The sequence below is a fragment of the Solanum verrucosum genome, unplaced genomic scaffold (genome assembly GCF_900185275.1).
Source record: "Solanum verrucosum unplaced genomic scaffold, falcon-dt-bn FXZP01000042.1, whole genome shotgun sequence".
NCBI lineage: Eukaryota > Viridiplantae > Streptophyta > Magnoliopsida > Solanales > Solanaceae > Solanum > Solanum verrucosum.
The window spans coordinates 597,681-616,838 of NW_026020230.1; the positions used below are offsets into that span (position 1 = coordinate 597,681).

Here is a 19,158-nt window from a genome sequence, read left to right on the forward strand (position 1 = left end):
TTTGATTTGAAATTTAAATTAGTATCAATATATTTATCTCTATTTGATTTTTGACAAATGAGTATTATGAACTATAAAAAAGGTAAGGAAAATAAATATTAATTTTAAGAAATAATGAAATGCTAATTTTAATATAGTACTATTTTTTTTCTTTCATCTTGTTATTGTATTATTTTAAATTTATGTAATGAAATATATTAAAATTAAAAAAAAAAAAATATCAAGTACTTCATATTAAAGAGAGAGGTAAATAGAAGGTGGGGTGGAGGAGTGAGAAGAGAAAGGGAGAGGTTGAAAAGACATGAAAACTATAAAATGTACTTTTTTCTATTAAAAAAATCCCTCATGAATTATTACATGGCATACCTCATCCACCATAAAAAATTTCTAAGGATTCCAACATACATTACTAAAAAAGAGAAAAAATCAATCCAAAAAATGGACCTCTAAAAAGACTTAAAACTGATTTCTGGAGGTCCATTTAAGACTATTTTTTATTTTAATTACTTTTTTTTTAAAATTCATTCGAAGGTCATTTTTATGTCAATTTTTTTTTAAAAAAAAACTCAACTTCCGAAATTTAAATTTTGAATTATTATTTTTAAGAAATCGGAGGTCTTTTTTTTTTTTTTGGTGAAGAGTATAAATAAAGAAAATTTAAGTCTTAAATGGAGAAGCACCAACTTTTTATTAGTAGAAATGTTTTTTCCATAGTAAAGATGGGGCTTCGAACCCCGGATGGAGCATTATATCATTTGTAATTTTTAAAAAATCAATATCCAAAGGTCGATATTTTCATTAAAAAAAATAATCTAAACTGACCTCCAGAGGTTGATATATATTTTTCAAACAAAAATATTTTTTTAAAAAATATGACCCCCACTTTGAGGCCCATTTTAGTCGAACTTACCCTTAAATAATATTTGTTTAATAATAACTTCTTGATTACATAAAAACTCATTTTATAAAATTGGGGTAAATTTAAGAGAAAACAAATAATCAATAGGGGATTTAGAATGTTTACTAAGGAAGTTCAAAAAATAAAATATAGTATGTGTGAATTTTGAACTTGAAACTTCAAATGTAAATTTTGATTTCAAAATTTATATGTATACATACATAAAAAACCACATCTTATATATATAATATAACGTATTTATTTTGTCGAGATGAGCCAGATTAACACTTTGATACCCCTCTAGATCCACTCTTGCATCTAATATCTTCTTAATTATGTAAAAAGACACTTATTTTGAACCAAAATAAATAGGCCAAAAGGTCACTTACACTCTATTTGAATGATTATATCACGTATTGTTTTATCATATATCATATTATTGTAATGACCCAGAAGGTTATTTTTGAAAATTTTCACAAAATTACCATTTTACCTTTCTCGATAGTTGTCTCGAGTTATTTTTTTGACTTGTTCGTGAAGTTGATTTGAGAATTTAATACTATTCGACAATTTCGATTATTTAGTTGGTGGTATTTATTAAATAATTAAGTTTTATAGTGGGTGATTAATGGGCCAAGTCCAGAATATAAGTAATATCCTATACCACTTAGTCCATGTAAAAATTAAATAAATCAGAGTTAAAAGTAATTAATATTATAATTTTAGTCGAGCACGAAAGGGCACAAATCAGTTGCGGCTAAAATCTATAACCGAAGGAGACGAAGAGAACATTAAGCGACCTTCTGTTCAGGTAATGTAATCATCATTATTGCCTGAATTTTTGTATTTGTATATATGGGTAAGAACATATCATTGTTATTGTGAATTAAAGTGGGGTCGTAAGTGAAAAGTATGTATAATTGAATTGCAAGTGGGAATGGATATACCTATTCTAATGTATTTTTTTTACTTGGAGAAACAACTACCTTCATTGCCATATGGATGTAATCATTAGATAATGATTGGACGATCCTATACTTACTAATGATTTAATAATTAAATATATTTTGACATTGAATTCACAATCTGCAAATTGAGTTTCTTAGACTTAAGTTACTGATATAGTAACTTGACGTTGGGTTCTCTTTTAATTAATTATTTATTATTATTATTATTATTAAATATGGAGTGTATTATATTATATGAAAACTATTAGGGTTGTTATGTTTAGAGAAATTATGATTTAACCCTAGACTTGAAATTCAGGAAATATGAGATTTGACCTATTGGTTGGAATCAAGATTTAGAAACTTTATTATAAACTTGGGTGAATTTTTGGGTCAAGGCTAAACATATAGTAATATGAGTGTTGTTAGTATATATTCAGAAGTTTATCGTGGTTACTTATTTGAATAGATTGCTTTGAGTTGGAAGTTCAACGAGATGGGAAGACTCGAGACCCAGAGTAATTGTTCAATTAATTAAGGCAAGTGGATTTCTAAACCCTTGTTAAGTGTATGGAATTCGTGTATTTCCTTGTAATATGTGTTTGGGGGTAATGAGACTTGGTGATGGGTTAACTTGTCCACATTGAGTAATTCTAATGATGAAAAAAGGGTAATAAAAGGCAATGTGATTATATTATAAATGAATTTTTTTTGTCCAATTATTCTTTTAGTATATCAAAAATTAAAATTTTCATATTATTTGTCCATTTGTCTGTCCATTTTGACAAATGAAAAAAACAATCCTTTATAATTAAAGTAACTATTTATCAAATTTTTGAAGTATTAATTGTTAAATTTAGATTTTCAAAACATAATTAGTCAGAAAGGCTTAATTAAATAAATATGAAAAAATAACATAAATATACCTTAATTTACAATACATAAATCTACTAATTTGCAATCATAAAATCTAATTTAATTAGAAGATATAATAATTTTAATTATCCACGTTTTTTGTCTTATTTTTAGGTTTTTATTTTATTTTTTTGTGAGTTGGAATTTATTAAGACATTACCATATTAATACGTTTTTATGAAAAAGATTATGTTTTGTCTCTCTACTAGATTGCATTAATATTTTTTCAAGAAGCAATGTTTTTTCAAACTATCAACAATGGTGACTCTTTTACGAAGAAGAGGAAATTATCGAAATTATTAAATTTTTAACTAGTTTGTTGTGTTTTATAATAATTCGATTGCTATCTTGAGAAAATGCTAAACTATTGTTATATATATGTTTGTAATTTCGCTTCTTAAATAGGCTATTTACACTTTTTACCCATACTTCTTATTTAACCATTATGTACTATTTGGGCGATTTTCTTTATTAATAGTTGTCAATAATATTTTTATTTAAAGAAAGCGTTAGTATGAAAGAAATTTAATATGCGTGATCATTTTTTTATGAACATATCATCAACAAACAGAAGGATATTCACAATATAATACTTAGAACTAATAATATGGTGTTTGAATGCGTAAATACTTCTTAGATCAGCATCTCATACTAAGGGCTTTTGCTAATCCTTGAACAATCTATCATATCCTCTATAGATCCAAGATTAAATAAGTGCTAGCTAATTAGACAAAGAATGAGGCTCATTTTAAAGGAATATTCTAAACTTGTTGAAAATCATTTTTTTTTTTGAAGATTCAAAAGACGAAGCTTCATAAAAAATACATAAGATTAAATAAGGCTATTTTGGTAAATGAAATTATCAATATTTCCAAAGTTCAAATACTTTTAAAGGATTACTTTGATGGTAAGGATTCAAATTTTTTTATAATGGATAAGAGATAGATATGACTTGACAGACACGAGTTGTATGAGGCTCTTCTTAGAATTTGCCAAGTGGATTATTGGATCCCATTTTCAGAAAAATGGGCCAAATCCATTTCTCTCTCTTCCTTTTTAATTTTTTCTCTTTGATTGAAATCTTCAATTATTCAACATCTCTTCTTCTTCTTCTATTTTTTTTTAAAAATAATTTTATTTATAAAAAATGTGAAATTTAGTCTAATTCATCTTACTTTTAACATTTGATATTAGTTTTCTTTCATGTATTGATTATTTACATTACTAAAAATAATTATTAAAAATTAATTGTCAATTAACAATTTAAATTATATTTTAAATTTTATTTTCATTACACTAATAATTAATTATTCTTAAAAATATAAACAAAATTTGTAAAATTGCAAAAACAATTCTTAAGGAGTAAATTTAAAAAGTATCGTTTTTATTTATAATTTCATAAAGAATCCGTAAAAGAAAAACTAAATAACTAATACGAAAAACCAAAGGGGTGTAAATTATTATTTTTTTCTCTTTCAATAATTTCATATATACTTAAATTCATCAAATATTCACAAGAAAATATAATGGAAAGAGCATCAATAATTTTGACAAATAACTACATAAGTTTTTGTACTATCTTAATGTAACCCAAAATCGAATTTTTTTCATAAACACTTAAATATATACATACTCTTTCGTCAATTTATATGATATCTTTTTATTCTTGAAATCAAGCAATGTGAAATTTAATTAATATTTTAAAATATATTTTTATTTTTTATATTAACATAAGAACTACAACTTATAATGTTTGTTCATAAATAATCCTTCCCACTAAGTTGCAATTCAACCAAAAATACTATAAGTTGCAATTCTTATCTTGTTAGCATATGAAAAAAAAAAACACTTTATAGCTTGAATTTCGAGAAAAAAATAATCGAATAAAATGACGGAGAGAGTAAAATGGAAAAAAAAAAAGAATTGATTAATGTAATTAAAATAACTATTTATTCTTTATCTTAAAACTAAAACAATTAATTTTTTATGAGGTTAAGTGCACGCATCTTAGTTTAATTTTTTTAAGTACGTAATTATTTGACTTGAAATTTAATTAGTATCAATATATTTATCTCTATTTGATTTTTGACAAATGAGTATTATGAACTATAAAAAAGGTAAGGAAAATAAATATTAATTTTAAGAAATAATGAAATGCTAATTTTAATATAGTACTATTTTTTTTCTTTCATCTTGTTATTGTATTATTTTAAATTTATGTAATGAAATATATTAAAATTAAAAAAATAATAATATCAAGTACTTCATATTAAAGAGAGGGGTTAATAGAAGGTGGGGTGGAGGAGTGAGAAGAGAAAGGAAGAGGTTGAAAAGACATGAGAACTATAAAATGTACTTTTTTCTATTAAAAAAATCCCTCATGAATTATTACATGGCATACCTCATCCACCATAAAAAATTTCTAAGGATTCCAACATACATTACTAAAAAGGAGAAAAAATCAATCCAAAAAATGGACCTCTAAAAAGACTTAAAACTGATTTATGGAGGTCCATTTAAGACTATTTTTTATTTTAATTACTTTTTTAAAAAAATTCATTCGAAGGTCATTTTTATGTCAATTTTTTTTTAAAAAAAAAACTCGACTTCCGAAATTTAAATTTTGAATTATTATTTTTAAGAAATCGGAGGTCTTTTTTTTTTTTTGGTGAAGAGTATAAATAAAGAAAATTTAAGTCTTAGATCGAGAGGCACCAACTTTTTATTAGTAGAAATGTTTTTTCCATAGTAAAGATGGGGCTTCGAACCCCGGATGGAGCATTATATCATTTGTAATTTTTAAAAAATCAATATTCAAAGGTTGATATTTTCATTAAAAAAAAAATCTAAACTGACCTCCAGAGGTTGATATATATTTTTCAAAAAAAAATATTTGTTTAAAAAATATGACCCCCACTTTGAGGTCCATTTTGGTCGAACTTACTCTTAAATAATATTTGTTTAATAATAACTTCTTGATTACATAAAAACTCATATAATAAAATTGGGGTAAATTTAAGAGAAAACAATTAATCAATAGAGGATTTAGAATGTTTACTAAGGAGGTTCAAAAAATAATATATAGTATGGGTGAATTTTGAACTTGAAACTTCAAATGTAAATTTTGATTTCAAAATTTATATGTATACATACTTAAAAAACCACATCTTATATATATAATATAAAGTATTTATTTTGTCGAGATGAGCCAGATTAACACTTTGATACCCCTCTAGATCCACTCTTGCATCTAATAACTTCTTAATTATGTAAAAAGACACTTATTTTGAACCAAAATAAATAGGCCAAAAGGTCACTTACACTCTATAAGTCGGACTATAGTCAAGCTCAATAGAGTCTTCTTTCCCCGCTGATTCTGCCAAGCCTGTTCCCTTGGTTGTGGTTTCACTGGATAATAAATAGGGACAGTGGGGATCTCGTTAATCCATGCATGGGCGTCACTAATTAGATGACGAGGCATTTGGGTACCTTAAGAGAGTCATAGTTATTCCCGTCGTTTACCCGTGCTTGGTTGAATTTCTTCACTTTGACATTCAGAGCACTCGGAAGAAATCACATTGCGTAAACATCTGTTGGAACCATCGCAATGTTTTTCTTTAATTAAACAGTTGGATTCCACTTGTCCGTACCAGTTCTGAGTTGGATGTTCGACTCCGAGGAAGGCTCCCAAATGAACCGTTCTCAGTCCATCCACCGGCCGGCACGCGACGACCTACTCTGGTCGCGGGAGCAGCTCAAGCAATCCACCGACAACCGACGGGTTCGGAACTAGACCCCCGCATCATCCGTGGCCTGCATATAACGGTCAACCGACGTCGGACGTAGCCTGTCAGCATTGTCCGTAGCTTGCACACATCAGTCAACCGACGTCTGACGTGGCCTACCAACATCGTCCATGGCATGTACACACCGGTCTGCTGATGTCAGACGTGGCTTGCCCGCATCGCCCGTGGCCTGCACACATCGGTCAGCTGACATAGGCTGTGGCATGTGCGCATCGGTCATGGTCTGCGCGTATAAGCCATGTGAGATAGGGTGTGGCATGCACGCATCGGTCAAGCGACATAGGTCGTGGACTGCCCGCATCGGTCGTGGCCTGTGCACATGAGTTATTCTTATAATAGTTGTCAATATACTACATTAAAAATATTTCCTTAAATATTAGAATAAATAGTTTCAACATTCTAAAGACCTTCATTGTTTAGTGATGTGTAAGATTTAAACAATTATATTTCAACATTATAATATCAAAATTAAACACACATAAATTTTGAGCAATTTCATAATATTGGAATCAAGTCTTATATAATCATGAAATAAAATTATACTATGAACATTTATTACGTAGGAAACATCCTTATCCTTAAGGAGTTGGACGTATACAATAAACACTAAGTCAATAAACACTAGTACCCTACTTAGATTATTATTTTTTATGAACAAATTCACTATTAAAACAAAACCAAATTAAATCAATATAGTATACCATTGTGCCCAGCAAAATAACATAAGTCAAAGTACAATTAATACGAGTTGATGTCAATTATACCACCTACTAATAATCATTATTATACCAGAAAATGATCCATAATAATCCACATAAACAAACTAATAAGCATACATACAAGAGAACAATTAACACAAAAATTTGAAATGTATCTTATCAAAACCTCAACTATTTTATAAAAGTAGAATATATCATCCACACACCCAATAAAAATAAGTAAATATCATACCCCTTTTTTAGCATATGATAAATAATTATCATATTATACAAATTTTATTCTAAACTTAAGGATATAACAAGTTCACATATATTTAAATATTACAACATTAAAGAATATTAACAGATTAAACACATACGATAATGCATTTGTAAGTAGGTGATAAAAAGGAACTAAAGTAGGTGAGCCAATAAGAAATTAGAGAGGAGACAATTTTATAATGCATTTGTAAGTAGGTGATAAAAAGGAACTAAAGTAGGTGGGCCAGGTTTGTGATAAAAAGAAATTTGGTTCCTCTCTTTGTAAATTGAGAAACTTGACCAAAAGCTCCTCTAATTCCCACTTATTATTATTATTATTATATATATAATCGGATTGTTTAAGTTCATCGTTATATAAGAACAAAAAGTTTTATTTGGTGTGATCGTATCATTATTTTAATATATTTTTTTATTTATTATTTAATAATCTTATTTTATTTTTTATCTTGCTTTTTTTGGTAGCTTTATCTTATATCTTTCTTTTCTTGAAGGTTTATTATTCAAATTATAAATGCGTGTGATATTATGTAACGACTGAAAACGATACAATATATCCAAATATTGTATTGATTAAAATAATGCAATACGATATACAATATAATATGATATATGATAAAACAATATGTGATATAATCATTGTGAAATGACTTGAGAGGATTAGAATTTTTTTTTAATTTAATTTTATTTTGTTAGTTCATGTAACAATAATAATTAAATTACATCTCAATTAAGAATGTGGCTCCACATCTTTTTGAGATACTTAAGAAACTCAAGGATGCGGTTACGGACCTTGGCCAAATTCAAGGATGCGGTTACACACCTTTAGCCAAATTATTTTAATAATTAAACTTTCATTAATTCAAATCAAGATGTGTAAATAGTAATTATTAGGTGTGAGGTACTCGAGAGGAAAAGCAGTTATGCCTCTAAATGTCAGGACCAAGAATGTGGTTACGCATCTAGGTTCAGACTAATAAAAATTCAACAATAAAAATAAGTAAATCATGGCCTACAAAAAATATATCCAAAAAAAATTAAGATAAGTATAAGTCAATAAAAGCGACCGTGCTAGAACCACGGGACTCGAGGGATGCCTAATACCTTCTCCTTGGTCAACAAAATTCCTTACCCGAATTTCTAGTTCGCAGACCATATAAAGAGTCATTTCCTTCTGATTAGGGATTAAATAAAAAGGTGACTTGGAACACCACAACTCAATTCCAAGTGGCGACTCCGAAAAAATAAAATGATCCCTTAATCAATACCATCACTTAAATTGAAAAAAACCCTATTCGTTGTGCGCAAAAAGGGGTGTGACACTTATCACCTACTTACAAATGCATTATAAAATTGTCTCCTCTCTAATTCCCGCTTATTATATATAGTAATAGTAAGCTATTTTACTTTTATAATTTATTTTTATTTTGATATTTTCCTTTTTAAATAGTACTAAAAAATAAACTAAAAATATTATAAATTTGGTTAACTCTCGAAATTTCACGCCTACTGCATAACTGGGACGAAGAGAGTAACATATATTATTTGAAAATTACATTAAAAATACCATAAATCATACTAATTAACAACTTACAATATTTGAAAAACATATTAACTCTCAAAATTTCACATGTACCACATAAATTAAATAAATGAGATAACATATATTATTTGAAAATTACGTTAAAAATACTATTAGTCACATAAACTAAGTTTCTTTTTATCACAAAGTTGGTCCACCTACTTACAAATGCATAATAAATTTGTGTTGTTGGCTGGGCAATTGACCGGTTAGGCCTTAATATTTTATTTTTTAAAATTTATTTTTATTTTAATATTTTCCTTTTTAAATAGTACTAAAAATAAATTTAAAATATTATAAATTTGGTTAACTCTCGAAATTTCACGCATACTGTATAATTGGGACGAAGGGAGTAACATATATTATTTGAAAATTACATTAAAAATATCATAAATCATAATAATTAACAACTTACAATATTTGAAAAATATATTAACTCTCAAAATTTCACATGAACCACATAAATTGGAACAAATGGGGGGGTAACATATATTATTTGAAAATTACGTTAAAAATACTATTAATTGCAACTTAAAGTATTTAAAAACATATGAATTAGAGCAGCTTGGGATCAAATTTCAAAATTTACAACGAGAGGAACTTGCTTTAGGTACTTAGGGTCAAGTTTAGAAATTTATAAAGACGGGACTAATCTGAAATCTAACCTTCATATACTACTTTATCTAATTTAATGGTTCTCATCATTAAACAACAAGTGTGTAGTGCCTTTTCCCTAACAAACTTTTCACTTCTCTGCGCAAGTATCTAAAATTACTTCTCTGTATGTCTTTAGATTCACTTTCCCTTAAAAATATTTTTTAATTTAAAACTCAAACAATCTCAAATTTAAATTAACACTGATAATTTTAAAAAATGTGATTAACTTTCGAAATTTCACATGTACTACATAAAGTGGGACAAAAAAGGTAATATATATTATTTAAAAATTACGTTAGGAATATTATAAATCACACATATAAATAGACAAATATAAATAGACAAATATATATATATATATATATATTTCAGCACATAAAATGAACAGGAGAATGTTGGTGTTTTAAATTTTGTGTGTTGAAATTCAACTACTTATAATTACTAATCATTTACATCCTGTGGTGAAATGTTAAGCGAATTAATCATTACGGTTGGCAATTGAGTCTACTTATACAACAATTATTTAATTACAACTTTAATTTTGACGGCTGCATATAGTAATTATTTTACCCTCTAAAATCAAACATTACAACTACAAGAATTTGAAATATGAAATTTTATATCTGCCTAGCCTTTTATGAAATGAATTCACGCTGCACCTAATTTTATTTCTATGAATATAAACCCTACATGTATTTCTTTTGTCTTTATGAGTTTGTTTGAATTATTATTATTTTTTTAGAGGAAAGAGGTTCATAGGCTAAACAAAAGTTAATACTCATTTTTTCATCAATACGAGTTTTGGTGCAGTGATGAGATTGTTCAATCCTTAACCAGAGGTTTTAGGTTTGAGCCTGGTATGGAGAAAATCATATTGGAAGTGCCACCTCCAAATGGACCCTGCAGTGCGCGATCCGAATTTAGTCAAGGCTTCAATACAAACTCCGGAGATTGAGTGAGAAACCGATTTTTTTTTTGAGAAAATACTTATTTTGTCTCAATTTATATGACACAATTCAAATTTCTTTATTTTAACAGTTAATTTGGACGGACAATCTTTAATTTTTTTGAAAAATAATTTATATTTTTAGAAACTACATAAAAATATTATAAGTCTAAAGATAAAAAAATAAAATATTTAAAATGCATATGAATAAAATGCGGTAATTTCTCTTTTGTTTTACTATTTGAATTTTGAATTATATCATATAAATTGGGAGAGAAAAGTATGTAAGAAATATAAATCATTTAAATAGGGAGGCCAATGTTTGTTGGAAGAAAAAGAATATTGGGACAACGTGATCCTTATTTCCTCTTTCTCATAAAATAATAAAACTTTTGTTGTAATTATCAATTGCGCATTAGCATTTTTTTTGGGTTTTTAGTATAATTTATATCCCTTTTAGGATTTTTGAACTATGGCATAAGAGTGAATTTATTCTGTACATACTCGAAGAATAGCTAGTAACTGCAGATTTCTCTGAGGTTAAAAAAATATGAATCTTTGGCCACCCCCATATATATTGGAGTATATATATATATATATATATATATATATATATATGCAAATAATATCCAATAATATTCTCAACTTAATTAGATACACTACCCTTTACATGTGGAGCATCATGCTTTTACATTTTTATATAAAATGAATTATTAGTTCAATACAAGTGATAAAAAAAAATATAAAAGAAAAGATCACTACAAATGATAATACATAATTCATGGAATTAATAATCTAAAAGAACAATAGCTTGCATTTTTTTTATTTTAAAAAATTGGAGTAAGGTTTGGAGAAATAGGAGAGGAAATTACCAGCAGAGAACTGAATTTTCACCTAACAAAATAAAAATTCAGATAACTAATCAATTGAGGTACTAATGCTAACTTAAAAATTATTCCCTTTGACAAGTACTTTTGTCAAAATAACTTTTTAAAGAAGTAATTCATATTTAATCCATTCATTTGAGAAGTATTTTTACGGTATATGATAAATAGATTGTGTTTGATTAATCTTTTCATAAAATACTTTGGAGTATTAATATAAGGAAAAACACATATTATGACTTATTTTACAGTTCATATTATCTAAAACAGAAATAACTTTAAATAAATTTAATGTTTTAATACAAATATTTTTTATAAGGACATAACTATTAACTTGAGAAAGAGGAAGTAATAATTAAATATTGTTTTAACCTTTTATAGCTTACCCTCTTCTTGGGGAACTCCCAAGAGTATCCTCGATACATTTGAGTGAAGTTGGAGTTACTTGTTGTTTATTTTTATTTGTCATTTTAGTATATTAAATTTTTTATTTATAATTATATATTTATTAAATTATTTTAAATATTAAATATTATAATTATATCTTTGTGACAATTATTATTTCTTAAGAATCATATATATTTTAAAATGAATAAATAAAAAATGAACAGAGAAAGCATAAATCTTCAGCTTGGACAATTAAAAAAACGAAAGCAGTTGTTGGTTGGCTTATCATTAACGACGGTGGTGCAATGAGTAGGGTTCCTCTTTTCTTAATGTTTTGAATTTGAGTATAAATATGAAATAATTTTAATAGGAAATATTCTCCTTAATTGGACTCTAATATAGATATTGAATTAAGAATAAAAAATCTAAAAAGAAGTTGGCTTTATTAATGTTGTATCCAATGCATCCAACTCCCTAGTCTTGTCGAAGTAATGATATGAACTAAAAAAAAATGATATGAGACTCGTGTGATGATGAAATCATCTATTAATTTATCTTTTAAAATTCCTTCCCTATAAAATAAGTCTACACCTATATATTATAGTTTTTAGGTGATGAATGAGCGTACTCATTTTAATTATAATTTTATTGATGTCGACATGTCTGCTTCTAGTTAAGGAATTTTTGAATTTTTTATTTTATTTTATTATTTATTTATTTTATTTTTTAGTTTGTTATTTATTTAAAAAATTACGTAAAAAAAATTATAAATTACAATAATTAACAACTTAAATATTTTAAAAATAAATTTAAGAAAATTAATTCTTCAAAATTTATTTATGTCACATAAATTAAAATAAAAGGAGTAATATATATCGTACTATGCTAGCACAGGCTTATGAGATTCATAGTTTTACAAATATGAAAATTAATATGTTGTCAAGAGTAAAGCTAGCCTTCAGAATACGAGTGTAGAATTCAATAATTTTGATTATAACTTTATATTTATATCAAAAAAATTCATCCCACATGCATTAATAATTTATATAGAATCCAACAAGTTAAAATATAATTAAGATTTAAAACTCATATAAATTTAAAAAATTTATTCCACCTCTACCCCATGCAATATGTAAATATAATATGGTCATATTAAATTAATTTCTTACCCTATATGTTGACACCTAGCTTAAAAACGTAACTCTTTTAGTTATAACTACCAAAATTAATTAATTAAAATAAAGTTAGAGGCGGAAATCAATTTCATTGAACCCACAATTAACCCTATTTAAAATATATGAATGAGCCTATATAGACACACAAGTTAATGTAGTTTCAGAGTGAATTAATTTTTCTTTTGAATAGTACATGTACTTCATAAAATGTACAAATTAACTTTCATTTTGTTTAAATATTTAGAATGACTAGACACGTATCTTGTTAGATGAAAGTTTTTATAATATATGTTGTGATTTGTGAAGTAGTAGTACAATTGTAGGTATATTCTTAAAGAAGTGTAACATATAAATATTTATGAGTCCGTATTTTTCACCAGAATATGTACACACAAAAGTAAAAAGGGTTTTTTTTTTTTAAAGGAAATTCCTTTTAATTTATTGGCTTATGTTTGAGGATAGATTAAAACAATAATTGATTAACTTGATTTTTTAAAAGATGAATGAAATGAAGTTGAGTTCAAGTTTTGTGTTATTGTTGAGAGTTTTTTTGAGAAAATGAAAAAAAAAAAACTCTTAGTGTTTGGGAATAAATTCAAATGATTTTTAAATATTGTTGAATAATTCTGATCTTTTTAAATCGTCAAAAATCAACACTTTTAGTCTTCTTTAAATATTTAACAAATATTGATTTTCCGATTTTGAAAAACCATGATTAAAAAAACAGAACCACTAGGAGTCCCATCAAATCTCATACACTAGGAGTAAATCACAACAACAAAAATTAAATCAAACACTAAAAATTAAATAGATTAAAAATAAATAGCAAACAATTACACCATGCTTAAAAAAAAGAATAAAAATTATTATCAAAACTACACCTCTAAATATGACTTCATATTAAAATTATACCTGAATTTTTATCTTATTGATAAGCATTCAATTCTGAAACTTTTTAATCCTGACTTCTCTTACCCAATGTAATAAAAAAAAATAGGTCCCTTGGTTAACAAGTAGAATATGAATAATTAATGAGTCTATATGAACAAAAATATATATTCTTCATCCTCCTTTAAACAATCATGCACAATCCACAACTGTCAAAATGTGTCAAAATCCTCTATATACATACCTAGCTATATAAATAGTGAAATTAATATTAATGACCCTAACTCTTTTTTTAATGTGTAATGCACATTTTATTAAATCCAGTCCCACAATAAATGATATTAGGATTAATTCCAAACTACCCCCAACATTAGACACCCCACATCTTCAATATCTTTTTTTCTCTATAAATAGATATTAAAATCTCACTTGTCCATATAGTTTAATCATCAAAAAGTACAATATGCAAGTTTTGAAAAGAGAAAAAATGGCAAGGCCAACAAGATGGAGTCCAACACCAGAACAACTTATGTTCTTAGAAGAAATGTATAGAAAAGGCTTAAGAAATCCAAATGCTACACAAATACAAAGTATTACTTGTCATTTGTCTTCATTTGGGAAAATTGAAGGGAAAAATGTGTTTTATTGGTTTCAAAACCATAAAGCTAGGGATAGACAAAAACTTAAGAAAAAACTTCTTGCACAAATGAATCAACAACAAATATTAGTTCAATATCCTATTGATGCTCATAGTACAACTACTACTAGCAACTCCAATAATAATAATACCCTCTTTCATTGTCCTTCTACTGATCACTACCAAATATGTCCTGGTGGCCTTCTTCAAGAGGTATACACAAAAATAGTGTTTTTTTTTTTTGGTTTTATTATTGCATGAGGAAACTATTTCATAAGTTTTTTCTATAGTTAATTTAAGTATCTTTTTTTTTTTTAACGAATTTATACCATTAGACAGAGAGTCTCTATCTATGTGTTTGATTTTGTTAGAGAATATACTTGTCCCTAGTTGATTGTGTAAGAAATTTAAGTAGTGTTTATGATGTCTTTGGTGACTATATATTTAAAGCGATAAGATTTTGGATTGGATGATTAGATTCTTTTATATGATATGATGTTAGCATTATATTTTGGTAATTATACATTTTCAATTAACGTGTAAACCTTAGAACTAAGTTATATATTCATATGAGATGATGTTAGAAAATACACTTATTTCTCATCGGTTATGAAATATTTTCAAAGAGACTTATATTCGTGTTGGCTATCATTTTGATGGACAATTGTTTATGTCAATTTCTCTTAATGCATTTATACTTTCAAGATCTTGATTTTAATTCTTATTTTTCTTCTTTTTGTGTTATATAGGGTGGAATCAAAGAAGCATCATCTCAAGTAATGACTTATGTATATCCAATGGATCTCTCAAGATCAACTGATCAAAATGTGGAAAATTGCATGATAAGACCCTATGGGAAAGATTGGATCGTGATGATGAACATTACTCCGAATAATTTACCATATTGTGTCGATCGACCCCTCAAAACCCTACCACTTTTTCCCATAACAACAACCGATGACCTCAAAGACCAAACAACATCTTCCACAAGTTTAAGTCTCTGAGTTTAAGTTTTATATATCATTATGAGTATAAATAATTTTTTACATCATCAGATTATTCCAGTGATACTATTTGTCATAACAAATAAAAATGATTTGATGGTGTAAATATTATTTATACTGACGATTTATATTGCTATAGGTCTATGTAATAAAAGTCATTTTGTATGAGCTCTATGCGTAGTAGTGCTACTATCTATTTTTATTTCTTTGTACCAATAGAATTCTTTGCTTAAAAAAAAATGATGGCATAATAAGATATAGTACCTAGTTTTACTGTTTCAGTGTGTACCTTGTAAAGAGAGTTGAATGTTATTTAATTGATGGTTTCTGTTAACAGTTTGTATAGTTGCACTTACCAGTAGTAGAAATATCTGAATTGTCTAATTCTATGTGAAAAGTTATTTTGCATGATGAGCTCATTGCAAACTAGTAGTACTTGACAAGGATTTAAATGTCATGTCAAATTAAAATTAGACAAACTAATGAAACAAAGTGAGTAACAAATATTCTCTTTTTGATTAGTCAAAGTTTTTAATAAGGTGGTCAAAATAATTCAATATGATACTTGCTCTGTTTGTATTTACTTGTTCATTATTTTTAAAATAGATTTTTATTTTTATTTGTCCCTTTTAACGTTTTGAGAAAAGACAATTAATTTTTTTCAAGATCTAATGCTAAACATCAATTAATATGAGCATTATGATAAAAAAAAATCTTCGTATCAATTATTATTTCTTAAGGAATATGCAAAATCTAAAATGTACAAATAAAATAAACGGAACGAGTATAAGATCAGACAAATGAACTTCAGGTTCAATTCTCACCGCCTCCCAAGAAGGAAAAAAAGGCATTTTCATGTCTTTTGTCCATGAAAAAGAATTAGTTAAACACAGAAACAGATCCAAATTTTAATTAATCTTTGATAATTGGTTCAAACTTTTGTACTTGTTGAACCTACAGTGACTTTTCTTGAGCCGTATATCAGAAATTATTTTTTTATTTAGTAAAAATACTTAAAATTTACATGCATCTTATTTTTTAAAATATTTTACTGATCAGTATAATGTTATTTTTGAAATTATAGTAATTTCTTCCGTGTATATCTATGTTTTGCTCTTTCCAAGCAAGAGAGCTTCTTGAGACATAACATATAATTAAAAAATAAAAAGTGTAATTTTTTTTATTTTCTCTGTTTCAATTTATATAACTAATTGATACAAACTTATAGAAATTTTTTTAAAAAAAAATTATGATGTAAAATTAATTATAATTTTTTATGTGAACTATAAATTATCTTATTAAAAATAAAATAAAATTATAGTTACTATATAGAGTATAAAAATATATCATTCTTTTAAATATTTAACTAGAAAAAATATGTCATTGAAACAAAAGAAGTAAGGGGTCGTTTGGTAGAGTGTATTGGAGAAAATAATGCTTGCATTAGCTTGATGTATTATTAGTACCTTGTTTGATACACTTTTTTAACCTATGCATAACTAATGCTTGTATTAGTAATTAATACACTTTATTGTGTATTGAAGAGTGTATTACTAATATCATCTATTTATATGCATTAGTAATGCAATGGGTTCTAATGCATGATTTAACATTATTAAAGACACAATTGTCCTCAAAAACGTTTTTTACATCCTTTCAATTACATTTGTGGAGGGTATTTTTGTAAACAAATATTTTTTCTAAAAAAATTATGTAATGCATAATATTTTTAGTACACCAAACCAAACATTGCATTAGAAAAATCTCTTCATAACGAATGCAAGCATAACTAATACAAGCATTACCAATGTAAATATTACTAATACACTATATTTTGCATTATTCTTATACAATACTCTACCAAACGACCCCTAATAGTGTAATCATTTTGATTAAACAATCACACACTTCAACGAAAAAGTGCCATAAAATATTGCCTGCATGCAGTTTAACTGTTTGAGTGTGTACTTATTAGTCTGTTACCAGTCTGAGTACTGGTAAATAGTATCTGAATTGCCTCCTCCATCGATTTTTTCATTAAGAAAATTTAAAATATATATGTGTAATTATATAAAGAAATCGAAGGAAATTTAATATATATATATATATAAAATGTATTTTTCTATCAAAGAAAGTAAGAATGAATCCCTTAGATCCGCCAGTGATTCAGCTAAAATATTCACTAAAGAATTCAAAATATGAAAAGGTAAATCCACAAATTGATCGAAGAAAATCCAACATTTATCATATATATATATATATATATATATATATATATATATTTATTTATTTTTATAATATTTATATAAATAATATAATTTTTCACTCAAGAAAATTTAGATAAACGTCACGTAGCATCAAGTTGGATCCACCCCTACGAAAGGCTAAAGCTGACACAAATACATTTATAATGAATGCATGCAGATTACTATAAATTGGAGTATTAATGGGCGTTATATATATGGGTGTGCTCGTAAGAGAAAAAATATCAGCTACTATAACAATTCATTATTCATGTCATGAATCCATCTGCTTCAATCTTGGTGGACAATGAGGAATTTAATACAACACAATTATCTCTCCGTTTATATTTATTTATTTTATGTTTTATGGATTTCGTAAAAGATAATGATTAGCATGAGTATTTTTATTTTATATTTATTTTAATTTTTAATTAATATATAATTTTATGTCTTAAAAAAATAATTTGGAGAATAAATAATTAATTTGAGGATATTTTTGAAATACTGAAAAAGTAAAATTAACGGAAGGAGTAATCTTTATACTAAAAACAGATTTGTTGTTTTCTTTTTATAGGGAATATTTGTCTCAAACGTAACTATCTGTTGGGATTATTAAAATTAGTTAATTTAAATTATCTATCATTTTAAAAGTTTTAGGAATAATTAATTATTTTTCTCATTTTATCATTAGTAGATTTTTGTCATTAGTATAGATGATATATATATATATATATATATAGAATAAACATTTGATGGAAAGAGATTATAATTAAGATATAAGAAATAAGAGAAATTTATCATTTTCTTTAATATACCCTCATCATAAATAACTAAGTAAAGTACTAATAGTCAAATGTAGATTTTTTCGACCTGATTATTAACTAAAGCACTAGGTTTACTTTGGGACTCAAAAGTGAAAGAATATATATATCCATTGATGAAATTCTACATACTTGATAAGAAAACATTTGATAAAATTCTTAAATTTGAAGCTTGAAGATGAGGAATCCTAGTTCTTGCTTGAGAAAACTTAAAACATATTGTTATGATGATTCTAAGTGATAGATGTGAATGAGCATGTTTAGTCGACTAAATTCTCCTTAATCCCACTTAGAATAGGCTACAACATCGTGATTTAGAAGTTAAAAGAGTGGAAAGGGTCCAAAACAACTTTAACTGATCGAAAAGTTATCGGAACATTCCACAGGGCCA

General features: G+C 26.3%; 1 protein-coding gene across 1 annotated transcript; it reads left to right on the plus strand.

The window, feature by feature from the left end:
- The first annotated feature begins 14,520 nt into the window (after positions 1 to 14,520).
- On the plus strand, positions 14,521 to 15,703 carry LOC125831971 (WUSCHEL-related homeobox 3-like). The gene is made up of 2 exons (XM_049511094.1): positions 14,521 to 14,912; positions 15,449 to 15,703. Exons 1-2 carry the CDS (start codon positions 14,526 to 14,528, stop codon positions 15,701 to 15,703), a joined length of 642 nt encoding a protein of 213 aa, XP_049367051.1. The 5' UTR covers positions 14,521 to 14,525.
- Positions 15,704 to 19,158: the final 3,455 nt, after the last annotated feature.

Coding starts and splice junctions, on each gene's coding strand:
- LOC125831971 (XM_049511094.1), top strand. CDS start 14,526: ATGCAAGTTTTGAAAAGAGAAAAAATGGCAAGGCCAACAAGATGGAGT. Junction 14,913..15,448: donor CTGGTGGCCTTCTTCAAGAG/GTATACACAAAA, acceptor TGTGTTATATAG/GGTGGAATCAAAGAAGCATC.